General features: G+C 40.0%; 2 protein-coding genes across 3 annotated transcripts; one reads left to right on the top strand and one right to left on the bottom strand.

The window, feature by feature from the left end:
* The first annotated feature begins 165 nt into the window (after positions 1–165).
* tmem74b (transmembrane protein 74B) lies at positions 166–4,642 on the top strand. 2 transcript variants are annotated; one of them, XM_031567947.2, is made up of 2 exons: positions 166–424; positions 1,288–4,642. In XM_031567947.2, the coding sequence occupies exon 2, from the start codon at positions 1,356–1,358 to the stop codon at positions 2,100–2,102; it is 747 nt and encodes a 248-aa protein (XP_031423807.1). In that variant the 5' UTR covers positions 166–424; positions 1,288–1,355; the 3' UTR covers positions 2,103–4,642. The 2 variants fall into 2 exon arrangements, with proteins under 2 accessions (XP_031423807.1, XP_031423808.1); XM_031567948.2 differs by having other exon boundaries at positions 1,106–4,642.
* A 3,017-nt stretch (positions 4,643–7,659) lies between these two features.
* On the bottom strand, positions 7,660–14,814 carry psmf1 (proteasome inhibitor subunit 1). The gene is made up of 7 exons (XM_012829426.3): positions 14,421–14,814; positions 13,861–14,013; positions 13,693–13,775; positions 13,404–13,583; positions 9,083–9,136; positions 8,695–8,844; positions 7,660–8,542 (listed from the first exon to the last, which is right to left on the bottom strand). Exons 1-7 carry the CDS (start codon positions 14,547–14,549, stop codon positions 8,491–8,493), a joined length of 801 nt encoding a protein of 266 aa, XP_012684880.1. The 5' UTR covers positions 14,550–14,814; the 3' UTR covers positions 7,660–8,490.
* Between the last annotated feature and the right edge of the window lie 136 nt (positions 14,815–14,950).

Below are 14,950 nucleotides of genomic sequence, written 5' to 3'. Positions count from 1 at the left end.
TCCATTAATGCGAACTCACAGTGTGATGTGAATTTTAATACAAACAGATTTGCACTAATGAGAGCACAATCGCGTGTACATCTTTTCTTAAAATGAATTGGATGAAATCATCAGCCCTTAAGCCTATTTGGATCATTTGATGTCCCTGATAGCCTAACAAAGATAATGCAATTGTCTTATCTTTTCAGATGACACCCTTTGCCCATACTTCCTCAGGAAGCTTTTTCCTGTGAGGAATTAGGTCTCCACGTATTGTTGCATTTATGAGGAGAGGGAGCAGTGTTGCTGCTCGCTTTCATATAGAGCAGATTTTCTCCGCGCATGGCCGGTGTCTCTCCTGAGAGGTCTCTCGCAAAGGTCTCTCTCACAACACCCTGCATCCTTCCCCCACTCTCTTTTATCATTCGAACAACGATAACCACAGGTAGGTGTGCCTACGGCCATTCTCATTTTTGATTTATGCTTATTTACATGCTGTAACGCTCTCACTCTGTGGAACCTTGATAAGATCGGGTTTGACAAATTGACGATGTAGTCGATAAAGTGGGGTTATGGTAATGGCCATCAAGGTCATTTCTGGTTTGATTACGCGGCACGTTAACAAACCTTGAAAACACATAATATGTACAGTTTCCAAATTAAAAGTGAGGAGAGCGTTGTTTTTGATTTGATTTGGTTTATGGTTCCTCGTAGAATGTATTGCATTGTAATTCTATGCTTTCGGAACACATATAGACAACTTTGAGCGCGACTATATTTTCAAATAGGCTACAGAACATCAAAGCAGTGTTTATGGATCCCTGCTCCATTAATCTGTTTGAACTGACAGTGATAGCAGATACGATGCCGGCTAAGTTGGGATGTGAAGGATGGAGAGGCGTTTCTGTCGAAATCTTAAATAAACACAGTCCATGACTTCAGCGCTCCAAGTCATTTGTTCTCATGGGGCAAAACAGATTATTTGGGTAATCAGAGTTTAATTCCATAATATGACATCGCAGCTGTCGACTTGTGGAAAGGAACAGAGTGCGTGGTTCATGAGTAGGCTATTGGTACATTACAGCGGACAAGCGTCCTCTCTCATTCAACATTTTTTTTTTTACAGTGGGCTATTAACAAATGCTGTTTATTTTCTACACTGTGAGCTACAGTCATTGCTGGAAGTGGTCGTCGGCCCATCTAATGAACCCCCCGTCTATTTTGCATTCAAAGAAAATCCAGTGTGTGGCAATACCTTTTCACTCGCCGTGCTAGCAAACGAGGTCTTCATGGTTTACTTATTCACAGGTATTCACCAATGTGAAAATGAATGGTGGGAGGTTCTAAAACGACATGGTCACCCAGATTGATTCTAGATGGAGTCTTTGAATGCGGTGGAGCTCCGTGAATTGGGGGATGGTAAAAGGCGAATTACCCACGAGGCCTCATCGCCGCAGCAGCCCTCGCGGTCAGGACCTCGGACAGCGACCAGTGGCATTGAGAACGCCTCCTATCAGGATGAGGACACGGAGATTAAGTTTCCTGCCGGCTCAAGACAACACGTCCACGAGTCTATATCTCACACCAGAGACCAACCAAATTCCCAAAACCTCCAACGGGATGAGCTCTCTCCAAGATCTGACGATGACCAAGAGATGGATTTTAATGGAAATACCGTGGACTATGGATTCGTTTCAGCTCTGGTGTTCCTGGTCGGTGGAATTGTCCTGGTAGTGATTGCTTACACCATACCGAGAGAAGCTAAGGTCAACCCAGACATGGTGACAGCACGTCAGATGGAAAAACTAGAAATGTACTATGCACAGCTGGGTTCCCATCTGGACAAGTGTATAATAGCAGGTCTTGGGCTGCTTACTCTAGGTGGGATGCTTTTGTCAATCATGCTCATGGTGTCAATATTTAAGGGTGAACTGTACCGCAGGAGGACTTTTGCCTTGTCTAGAAGACCCAGGAAAACATACGGATCTATAAATCTTCGAATGAGGCAGTTGGAGGGTGAGGGGAGGGAGACTCTGGTTGAATGTGAACCTAACACCTCAAACACTGCCCTGGCCAGTGAAGACGGTACTAACCAAGTGTCTGCTCCGACGAAAGAACAGTAGCACAATGCCAGCAACAATTGTTTATCAAGGGTTATTTCTTAACTGAGGTTGTTTTAAGACAAGCAAATAAAGGTAAGACACATTTCAGACATGTCGTTTGAAATAGTAGGTTACAGGGATAACGGGTTAAAGAGAGTACAATTTCCAATCAAGAATGTTACCACGACTTAAGAAATAAAATAGCATTAGGATTTATTTGTTGATGCAAAAAGCACAATGGGAAACCACAGAAAGAAATGTTGAAACAAAAACAATAACGATATAACATGCTGCAAACTAACAGCTATCTGCTTCTCAACACTTGAAATGTATGTCTGTATAATCTTCTGTATATCAGATTACTAATGAAATCATGTAAGATATTTCAATATTATGTAAGGTTGCCTTAAAAACACTGTCACTGTAAATTGAATTCACAATGAAGTGGAATAGTTGGCCTGCTTGTGATTCAAGGATTATAGGACAGTTGCTGTATAACTTGGATGTGCACATAGCAACAGAATGAAATACTTTCCGTACCTGTGAGCTAGTATTATTCAATTCATACAAGTATAGGAAGTCAGTGTTTATCTAATTATCCAATAATGTTAAATATTTATTTGTGGGCAGAAGTCTTTACATAAATAGCAGGACCTGCTCTCCCATCAGTCTTACTCACCTATAGCAGATATGGGGAACCTGTGGTGAACTGGTACAATAATTAATTAACCAAACATAACATACGGTTTCAAATTATATCAAAGAATGTATAAGATACTCATAATCAGAAGTGCAGAGTGCAACAATATTAACCAGGGGAGGTGACAGGAGAAAGATTGTAGGACAGAAATCTATCCTGACAGTTCCGAGTTTTGACACAAACTTTGATTTTTCATCATTGTCTTATATTTCCTTCATTTATCCTAAGGTTGTTTACATGCATATTTTGCTACCATCCATTAAGTGCATATTTAATGAATGAGTGAATGAGTATGAAGCTAACTACTTCAGAGACTCTTTTGGCACACTATCACCATTATGTGACCATTTTCAGAGAGGTTATTTCAGTACATCTGTCTAATCACTGAAGTTTGCTGTCAACAGCTGCTTATCAAAACAGTATTCAGTATTTCATCAAAACGCTTTGAGCTTGTCTATTTGTATTTGATTTCCTTTACTGAGTGGTTCATTTCAACTGTGTAGGTATAAGTATAATGTTGCTTTATTGCAATGCATTGTAACAGCTTGATTTCAGTATATGCCAAGTATAGATCATACACCATAATTTAGGGGTAGTGGGTCAGAGGAGCTGTTTTATAGGACACCTCTAGACCTGACCTTTATTTTCCTTTGATTGTGTATAACACACCTGAAGACAGAATCTTGTAGCAGCATCAGAATATTGTCCCAAAGAAAAATACTAAAGAAAAGTAATTGCATGGACCTGAGAGATAGAGATTTGAATTTTGGAAGAAACTACAAATGCAGATTTATGCAAAAGAGATACTGGGAAGATCTGCATGAGAGAATATGGGATGACAACATTCTGTTACACTTGGTTAAGGAATGAGCTCAAGTTAAAAAGCACATGACATAACAAAAGCAGCACATCTTTAAACTGATTTTCAGCTGCATCTCATTGGCTTTTGCCTGACATAAAAGAAAACAGCAGAGAATTTAGTAGGAAAAGTAACAGCGAACAAAATATAGACCTGGCTATAGCTCCTGATTTATAAGCAAAAAATGTGCCGTGTTAATCCACAGTAACCTGCTTATGTACCAGCTATTGTGCCTATAGATATATGTGTATTCTGAAAAGCACCATTTATTGTGAATTTGTTCATCAAACTAATAGTGAATTGAAAATGTTTGCCTTTCTTGTTTGTTATTCAGCACTTAGATCGCACTTCAAATCACTTACATTTTAGACCAGGGATACAGTACCACGATGGCAGCCATCTGTGAGATAGGGAGCTGTGTTTGATCTTGCATTATTATATTCAATATGTTGGTAGTGTGGATATGTACAATGTCTTGATATTTCCCATGATGTTTATGACATTAGTGAGATGGATTATAGGTGAATGGTGAAAATGACATCATATACATATGTTTACAGATGTTTTGTGATCATATTACAAACTACACTTCATGTATATTATTCACCAATATTTCTTGTCCTCTGGCCTCTACATTAATCTGCTTCTCATGTTGTTGTTTTTGAGATAGTCTTTCGTAAAGGTTCAGTGGATTGACCATTGCAATGAAGTTGACGACTGTTCTTTATATTTATTTGTACAATATATTTAATAATTTATTACAGAAAACGGGATGCTTAACTGATTGTTACTGAGATGTTGATTAAAATGAACAAACTGAATGTCCCCACAAGCTTGAAAAATGATAGATGTTGTCTTTCTTTCTCAATGCAATACAAAGCTGATACAGCAATATACCTTCTACACTCAAGGACCATATCAACACTGATAGGAATGTTTTGTCATTTGGTTATATGTTATCTTGTCAAAGGTCAGGAGAGATTAAAAGCCAATTATTACAAACAGCCTTAGTGACTTTCTTTCCTTATGAAATCTAATTCAAATATTGCACTTGACATTGCGTATAAACCTAGCATGCTCAATTAAGCTATCCTTGTTGTTAACGTAGAATGACTACAGGGGAGACAGGACTATAGAGAGGAAACCATAGTCAGTAATTAAGTTATGTTCTTGCATGAAATATTGTTTGCCAGTTGCCTTCAAGAGTATACCTATCCTCTGACTTTAAAAATGAATTGCATGGTGTGACATGGAATCCATTTCAGTCTCTCAATAAGAAAAAAAACTGACTCAATAGTTTAGACTGAATGTAATGTATATTAATTGCATCTAAAAAGAGTGGAAGACTGGCATTGTGTTTAGTGTTTGTGGGTTTTATTTACTGGAAGCAGTGATGGCCATTGTTTGTCAGAGTTTAGTCGTGTTAATCAACCATTCTTTAATGAGCTTTTTTCTAGCTGAAGATTTATGACATGGAGAGCTGTGCATATTTGTCCCTAGTGAGCTGATTGGTTCAAAACGTAATGGCTTTCTGCCTGAAGACTCTAAGTCATTTACACGATTGTGTGTCTGTTATTAGACCCTGAAGTTGCTTTTTGAGCCTGATAGTCCCATTGCTCTCAATGAACCTGGAGCTCAGATGAAGTCACTGATATCAGGTTATTGATGGGATAGTCTGTAGGCCTGAGAGAAAAACAACTCCCTCTAAAATAGAAGCACTGCATGAGCTCTTAGATTTCTCTCTCTCTCTCTCTCTCTCTCTGTCTCCCTCTCTCTCTCTGAGTTGTTTAATAAATACCACATGGCCCACCATGTTCTTTAAAAGTCACAAAATGAATTGGCCATGCCACAGCTAAACTCATCTTCAGGCAATCGGAGCTCTTTGCACACTGCCAATCTCCAGCTCACACACCCACAGCAGACCCATTTATCTCTGCCGGGTCTTGGGAGGCAATGACAGGCAGAAGCACTTTACAATGTTTAATTACGTGGTGATGGGATGTTATCGTAGCATTCAGTAGCAAAACAGATGGCCAGTGGACAGCAGCACTTAATTATTACACATCAGTTTTTAATGGGACAGATTGGTGGACACATTTACAGAAACAAGTATAAAAAATGAATGGAGCAAAACAGTCAGCAGTGTTAGTTGTGGAGGTTTGCTGGACATGCAGTCATCCTTATTTCACAGTAATACCATACCTCTCACATTCTTGACAATTTTTGGACAGGAGGATAGGCCATTAGCAGAATTGACTTCCACTACATCTGCTTCTGCTTCCCCCACAGATAACAAATAGCCCTGTCCAATTCATGAACATGTCACCATTTCACTAAGCCTCAGTGCATATGATAGACTACATGTGGATCATGCTCAATTAAACATCCATAAAACAAATGATAGGCAGAAATAGGAGTCGCAGGCATGACATACAGTCTAAATGTAATGACTTCATTTAAATGAAATTCATGGGATTGGTTCATGGGATTAATTTAATTTACTTTATCAATTAAATATTTTAAAGACAGCCTGGTATACTTAATCTTTAATAGAAAGGTAATGGTGCAAACATTTCTGCAAAACTCTAGTTTAATCCAGGGGACCTTTGGCAGAAAAAGTGCCTGATTGAATTACATCCTTATGCCCTTTTCGTGTCCTTGCAACAAAACAGAAAAAAGACGTAGAGGCCACGAAACAGCAGGTAATTATAGGCCATATGGAAGGCACACTCCGTAAAGTGCTTAGCTGTGTCATTTTTAATAAGCTTTGCATCTGACAGCCTACTGTATATTGTGAAAGGGTCTCTTTAATGTCTAGAAAACAGAGTATGGAAATCCCTGCATGACGAGTCAGAACACAGGCAGGGCTTTAGCATCTGGACCAGCAAGATTTGAGTTTTTAATAACATGCTAGAATCAGGCAGCATATCAAAGAATTTGAAATACTTCAGATGAACACTGCAAAATTCCCAAGTTACAGATAAAAGGGGTATTGCAGAAATAGAGGTAGGTATGCACATAGTGTGCAGTGACTGGAATTGCATTTTTTTTATTATTATACACTGACCTGCTGTGAAAACTCACCAACAAATGTATGTTTATAATCCACCAAATACTAGAGTAAGTAATAATTTCATCCATACCATTCATCAAAGGTGTTTTGATTGATGGATTGATTATATTAACAGGCACCCACACTACAGTTAGTCCGGACAACACTAAAATATTTCAACTGAGGTACACTACACATGATCTTTAAACCATGAAAAGACACCAAGTCAGCCATCTTTGATTGTATTATATTTGTACAGTAACTGCCCAGAGAGCTGCATGTATACTGTAAGGGCAGAGGAAGAATAAGATCACATCCCAACATTTCTCAAGTGCATTATTATTACTTGTTTTAATATGAAATGCCCAACGTCAGGAGATACACACAGTACGTATATCTGTCTGACAGAGAGTGTGATTGCTTTGAAATAAAGCATGGTTTTTATCTTTACACACCATACTTTGTTCCTGGCAGTCTTTTATATGGAAACAGATCCATCATGCATTTCTGCCCTTTCCATTTGATTGGAACTGCAAGCAGTTTCATGACACCTTTCAAATATCTAAATGCCATTAGGCTTTTATTATTTCTGCTTTCTCATGGTGAAGATTACATGATGCCATAAACCACTGTTTATGCTTGGAGCTTTTTAATGTCCTATTCCCACCCCACAGATGGATGCTAACATCCACACGTTAATAAATCTCTCAAACTGAATGAGACACTACCCTGCGAGATGCTGGTCTCCTCCACCCAGCAAGCACTTTCCTTTATAATTTGTGACAGAAAATCATGTAATTTGGCATTTAATGGTGATTTGATTTTTACTGGCTGTATGCTAGACGTTTGGTTAAAATACATAACTTGTAATATGAATACGTAATATGTAATGTTATGATGCAGATTTTCACCATCAAGTGACCATTTCAAAAGTCTTCTTTAAGAATACGCAAATGACACCTGGGGAGATAGTGATTAGTCCTTTATTTGCAAACAAGGACAGAATACAGAGTTGTAGTCAGAAGTTAAACATGAAATCAAACTGTAAAAGCAAAATACTAACCCGAAATAATGTCTTAATGTTCGGCCCAGGTCTACACTTATAAATTAAATGAGTTTTGGTCGGTTCCTCAACTAAAGTGAGAAGCTCTCAGCGAGTGGAAAGCATTTAAACAGATGCAGCCCAAATGGAAAAAAGGCTTACAGCAAATTAAGGTATAAACAATGTGTTACTGGGGGGAAATCCTCCGACCACACAACAATGGCAATGATTATTAAATCACAGCAAAGCAATCAGAAGACCATCAGGCTCTGAAGCAGCAAAGGCAGGCGAGACGTTACACTAAATACTTGCTTTGTGTAACGTTTGACAACAACCAGCTAGTCTGTGAGAAGAAACTGACAGTTTGATAGATGACTCTATTGTATGTTATGTTACCCTAATAGAGCTAAAATAAGCCCACAGTCTTTAAGTAAAACATGTGATTTCAAAGCATTTCCAAATAATTGCCATGGGAGAAAATAACCCCTATCCCACTTCCAACTCTGTCCACCTCTCCTCTGTTTTCAGCATATGGACCACACAGAAAAGGGGACACAGGAGGGGAGTCGGTTTGGGTTTGTTTACATCGGTTTAGTGTGTGTGCAGACCCGGTGTCAGGAAAGCTCAGGAATACCTTTACCATTTTCATTAGTTTCCGTTTAGTCCACACACCACATATAGCAGGAGTGCCTTCAGTCTGCTGCCTTTGGTTGCAACGTCCCAAGCAGGGTGCGGAGGGGAAGAAGTGCCGCCCTTTTACATGAACATGTCATCATATCCAGGTGGAGGCATGTGATCTGGGTCTGGGCTGAAATATAATAAATCATTTAGGGAAAGGACATTAACAGATCGTTTTAATATAAAACTACAAAACTAATTGTGCCATATCTGTAAAAACCTTCCACTGGTTTTACAGGTAGTGAGGATGACCAGTGTGTGAACCAGTGGAGACATTCTCACCCAGGTCTGCGTCTCCCAACGGGGCCAAATGGGTCGAAGCGTGCTCCAGGGGGCACGGCACCTGGGGGCAACACGCCGTGTGACGGGTCAAACCCTGGGCGGGGAAACCCTGCCCGCAGCGGGTCCACTATCATCCCTCCAGCTCGCCCCCTACAGGACACATAACCCATATTGTCCATTTCAAAATCAAATCAATACACAAAATGTCAATGTTTCTATTACAGTAAATGCGTGGGAATACAACACATACAAATATTTGTACCTACATACTATAAGGCCAATGTACACAGCTAACAGGTAGCCAAAAACAACCAATACCAGTTATGCAGATTTAAACATGTATAAGACAAACTTTCTGCCGAAGATAGTTGTTGTTACCCAAACTTACCCAAATGGGTCAAGATCTGCTCCTCCTGCAGCAAATGGAGCCAATGGGTCTGACCTAAGAGATGACACACATTACCATATTACATAACTGCATAACACATTTAATGTCCTTCACCCAGTTGCATGACTGAGTGCAGCAATTACTGTGGGGTTATGGTGCGAGTACTGATGTATTAAATCACTAGAGGGAAAAATGTAACAATAGGCATCAAGACATTAAGTAGTGGTAGAGTGGTATCAACTCATGTAGCTTGGAGAAGCAGTGAAAACAATGTAGCTAGGAGGTTGCCATCTGTGAGGTTGTTTCTAGCTTAATATCATGCTTCTCAACCAAAAGCCATGAATTTTTCTTAAGTTAATGTCAATTCATTTTTAGCCTGGTGCTGCAAGCCTAAATCTGCAAGCTCAGTTTTTGCTATGCTATTTGTCTGGAGCCCCTCCATCGACCACGGCAGATTTTCTACCGGATCAGCAAAGTTATGTGGAGTGGCTCAGGTGATGACAAAAGAGGAAATGTCGTGATTTGAGAAACAGGTGCAAGAGTGGCTGAGCTTGAGGAAGGTAGCAGAGCAGAGCAGAGCAGCAGCCATTGGGGCTGTTTACTCAGAAGTGTGGTGGAAGAACTCAGTAAAATGAGCGGAAAGTCACACCAGACGCCTTTACGCAGGAAAAAAAGATGCTGTGGCTCTTCTCCGTATTGGGCTCAGCAAGTTTGATTAACCAGCTGGCTCCCCTCAGCCTGATCCCGCCAGCTGAAATCCCACAAGCTCAGTGTTTGCTACAAGATATTACGCTACAGCCAGGAGCGGATCCAAACGATGTCACTGCAATTCTGTTCTATGTCCCTAAACAAAGCCACGTAACAAGCAAATCCATGTTAGTGGGATTTTAGATAATAATAAACACAGTGGATTTTGTGGGAAGGCAAAGTCAGATTGATTTATCTGACCCAAAGGCAAACAATGATATATTAATACCACTGTAACTGATTAATATCATCTTTTTCATAGCTTTGTTTTTCTTACACAATATGCAAGCATGCAAGCCTACAACTTGTCTAAATAATAGGCCACCCCACAGTCTGCTACACAAAGTAGAAGCAATTTTCTTACTCACAAATAACACAGCCTACAAACTAAATAAATTCTTCCAAATTCCCTGGATAGGTGGTCAGTCCTGTTATGTGGCTTAACAAACAATGAAACTAATTACAATTGAATTATATAATATAGAAACAATTCAACAACAAACCACAAAAGGTTTGCTGTTCAACAATGCTTTAAGGAGAGCGACCCCTCATCTGTACCACTTTCTTTAGTCGCTCAATCAGAGCATTCACTTGTTTTCCTTCCTGAGCGAGAGAGAAAGAGGGTGATGACCGCACCAGAGGCAATAAAAAGCTGACATCATAATAAATGTGATGGGGGTCACCGCCAACAGGGGAGGCATTGAGACGGCCGGCGGGAGACAGTATCCGCTGCCTGGCCCGGAGCCTCATCCTCTGGAGGGCAGAAGCCAGTGCCTCTCCACTGCAGCAGACTGCACCGCCAGCCCCCAGACCGGCCTGGGCCAGACACGCAAAATATCTCATCTCTTCGAAATAGACATTAGACTGCTGCAACACTAGCCCCGGCGCTGTAAAATATTTAATACATCAGAGGATTGCAGCCAAACTGATTCCAGGCAGTGATGTCCTCACACGCACCATGAGCAATCAGGCAGGGGGGCTCCTCTAGGCTTCTCCTTAAATGGTTAATGACAGAGGAAATATGACGGTGCAAAATGATTAGCCTCTGTGATACTTGCTACTTTAACGATCACCCAGCCTTGATATTGGTTTGGACATCAAAATAGAGAGAGGCAGGAAATACCAGGCCAAAACAACAACTTCTTTGTCTTTTTCAAAAAAAGGGGTGTGTGAAATTTATACAGGGATCTATATTCTTCAAAAGATTATCTGAAATGAGGCAAGCACTCCTGTATGCTCTCAACCACAAGCACAGTGTGAAACACCAGACAGAAATTGTTCTCAGCTCTGAAGTGTGACACAGGGAATGAGATATGTTGCACATCTTAAATTAGAAGCTAGGGATGAGTCACTATGCAAAAGAACAGACTAACCTAATGTTTCAGTAACATGAGAAAGACGTGGGGAGAAATCTTTCAATTTCATCTAATGGTTAGCAACCTCGCCAGTAATAGTGTCAGTTTTAACTGATAATTCCACTGAACAAATACCCCATCTACACAGTCATGACATATAATGTCCTATTAGAATAGAAATGTGTAGGCAGAATGTTTATAATGTTTTTGCTGAAGTTGACAATGGCACAGAAAAATGCAGCCTTCCTCTGCATATGCTTACCACCTCAGCATGATTCGCATTCAATTGAAAACTATTTTTAGCACTCTGCTATAGCATTATCCAAGATCACACCTGGTCATGACCCCTTACATACTCACTATCTTTTCTTCAGCTGCAAAACATTACCCCTTTTGGATTCAAAAGAAATGTTGCCATGGCATTTCACCATGGTTACAGAGGAGCAAAATACTAAATGACTAAATGATTGAAGGAATACACTATTGAGAGAGAGGGAGGCAGATGAAGTGAGACTGCTAGCATGGTCTCAGCACAGCTTAAAGTGGTCAGTGCAGTGGTCGTACTAAACCTTGCATAATGATCAGCTGTAGTGAACATTCATACAACCTGACACTGGCTTCCCTACCACATGTGGCTCAAGCCACTATAAGACAGACAAATAGCATCTTATCAATGCAATAATGTTGCATACCAGGCTATAATAAACAACCATGCACCCACCCATATATTCATTAAGATGTATTTATGAAAAGATTAGAAGATTTTGTGATGATTTAGAGAGGTATCGTTGTTGCTGGGCCAACACAAAGGCCTTCTTTTTTTGTTATTGCAGTATAGTGCCATCAGTTGGATCCAGTCTCCATTTGATAGACATCCTAGACCTTCGGACTTGACTACACTCCTCTATGTCTAAATAAATTACCATTTTCTGTCTGAAACTGAAACATGGCCCGCTTATTTTTCTGTGTGGTGCTTTTTTTGCCTTGAACATAAATTAGTTCCCTCTGCTGTAAAAAAATAAATAAATAAAAATCAGTGAGTTTGTTTAATCTCAAAGACATCAGAAGCTCTGTAAGACCTGCTCTTGATTAAAATGCATTCACCTACTAAGTGATGCGAGAAGAACGTGAATGTGACACCCTTTAAAAAATTGTACGCTGAGGAAAAACTGTAAGCTGTGCAAAAAAAAAACTTTTCACATCACACTCCTCCTTCAGCAGAGGTAGCCTCATTCCACTAATCATGCGGTGCAGTTTCAGGGTTCAGTGCCAGTTCAGTTTCAGGGTTCACTGCCTTGGTCAAGGACTCTGAAACGAGGCCGGGGCCATCAAAACCAGCTACTTTTAATGTTGCCACACCTTCACTGTGTATTCGTAGTCGACACTGCTCTCATTCATATCTCTGTGCAGTGTTCTCATGCATGTGCAAAGTCACAATCCCAGATCTAACAGATGATTTTAAGCAGGGAAACTAGAAAGCCACCAGGCCAGCGGAGATAACAGTGCCACTCAAAAGGGCCTCCTCAATTAAACTGATATATCAGTGATCAATGTGCATTAATGAACAGACATTCTTCCTTCAACGTAAGAGAAAAATTCACTCCATTTTAGGTGGTGAGTGCAACACTTGGATTGACCAGGATTGACCCACACTCAGACACCCTTGCATCCTTTCAGAGTGATGGTCCCTTAGCAGATGGCTATGACCCATTGGCTGAGTCACCAAATGCATGGCTAGTAGTGCCATATAATGTACCCATAAATACATAATACTTTAAAATCAAGGCCAGGACAGAGGATGAGAGGAGAAATGTGTAAAGCAGAAAACATGCTTCAGATGTTTGAACCCATACAGTCCTGTCACCAGTGTCAGAAAGTCTTTTTTTTTTCAAAACTGCTATGTATTAACTTGTCCTGGAATACCGTGGGACACTGTGACATGTCATAGCAATACATCAATGTGCATACATTGTGCCTCTAATTTATTGGTTGTGCCTGATAGCACTTGGATCATATCAAATTAGCTGTGGTCGACCCTGTGCCCTGTCTTGGTGGATTTCACCCCTGTGAGACAGAATGCTACAATTTTACAGACTTTGACTTCTGGATACACTTTCAATATATAACCAAATATAATGCATTGATATATTTTCTAACTAAACAACCACATAATACATAATTAGAGGACATAGTACGGCGTAAAATGTGTAATTAATTACCAGTTGGGCTGTCTTGAGGAGGAGGGTGTCCTGGTGGGGATCCTTAAAGGATCATCACGCTGTGTGTCTGCCAGTGGGTCCCTCTCACTCTTCTTTGCTTTCTTACTGCTCTCACCCTTGACTTGAGGAAGAAGTTTGGACTTCACCTTATTAGCCAAATCCTCTGTGTTCTTGAACACCCTGGTGAAGAATATGCATTTAAAGGACACTGTACCAATGAGCTGTAACAATACAAAAATGATGCTAGCATCTACAGTAGTTAAAACAATACTTCATGAATTGCACAAACCTTTCAAAGTCGTGCAGATGCTGTGCATCAATATAATCACTGACATTGACTGTCAAGTCTGATATTTGCTCTGTGGCCGAATCCTACCCAAAGAACAGATAAAGACACTACGTTAACCTGGCCTGTCTACCAAGGAGTTGCAGCCATGCTTGTCTGAACAAGACTTACCATCACGTTAAAGATTAAGGTTGAATCCACAGTTATGGCTTTGAACAACAAGGTTGATTTGTCATCATTTGAACGATATCTCAGTGTATACAATTCCCCACTTGTGTTCCAGCCTGCGGGGAGCAACTCCGACTTCTTGTCACCATCACGGGGCTGGAGCGTAAGCAACAGAGACAAGTACAACATGATTATAGATAGTTTGATTTTTGACTTTTATATAACGTTACTTTATCTCATATATGGCTGGCTTTCTGGGTGCGCAGTTTGCAATGCAGGTAGCTGACGTTAGCCATTATTTTTACTCGACTCGATCTCAACTAAATGCTGCGTAACACCCAGCAAAAAGGACCGAAGCAGTTACCCAGCAAATCATTCTTTATGCACTTTGATTACAAAGCATAATCAAGTAAAATTCTACTGAGAAGTTAAATGTAAACTTGAATGTCAACAGACTGTAACAATTAATAAGGTTGATTGTAACAACATATCTGGCTAGCTCGCATTATTCCTAAGTAACTATAGATACCTCATTAAGCTAACGCAGTTTATAGCATTCTTACCTCATCTCCAGTACCAAGGCATTTGTACCCATTTTGTACAGCTTCCCAGTGAACGAAGCACACAACCACATCTTGAGGACGTGCTATTGCGCTAGAGACGCAACTGAACAACACTTCTAACCCAGCCATATTGTATTGCGCTGCTGTCAATTTTAGGAAAACGAAACAGTTCAGTGTTGTTTTCAATCGTCATCATGATTTTGATACAGTCCGTTGCAAAATAATCCCGTGTGGACAAACTGGCTAGGGTAAAACGTTCCGACTTTACTGCTATACAAGAGTAAATGATTTGGCGATGTCTTCTAATTACAATAAAACCATATCATATATTTCCTTTACCCATAAGTTTATCATTATGGTACGTGAGTCAGTCAAACATCAAAACATACGCAGAAAATCTCTCTCAAAAATGAATGCGTGGTTAAAATGCAAGTTGTCATCTTAGGCTAAACCATCGATAAACTGCAGGTGGCAGTGTTGAATAACTTGATTATCGTTTATTTCATGAATTGGAATATCCCATGTCAGCA

This window comes from Clupea harengus, chromosome 5, assembly GCF_900700415.2.
Source record: "Clupea harengus chromosome 5, Ch_v2.0.2, whole genome shotgun sequence".
Classification (NCBI taxonomy): domain Eukaryota; kingdom Metazoa; phylum Chordata; class Actinopteri; order Clupeiformes; family Clupeidae; genus Clupea; species Clupea harengus.
Note: the sequence above shows the minus strand (reverse complement) of the source record. Positions and strands in the feature narration are given on the sequence as shown.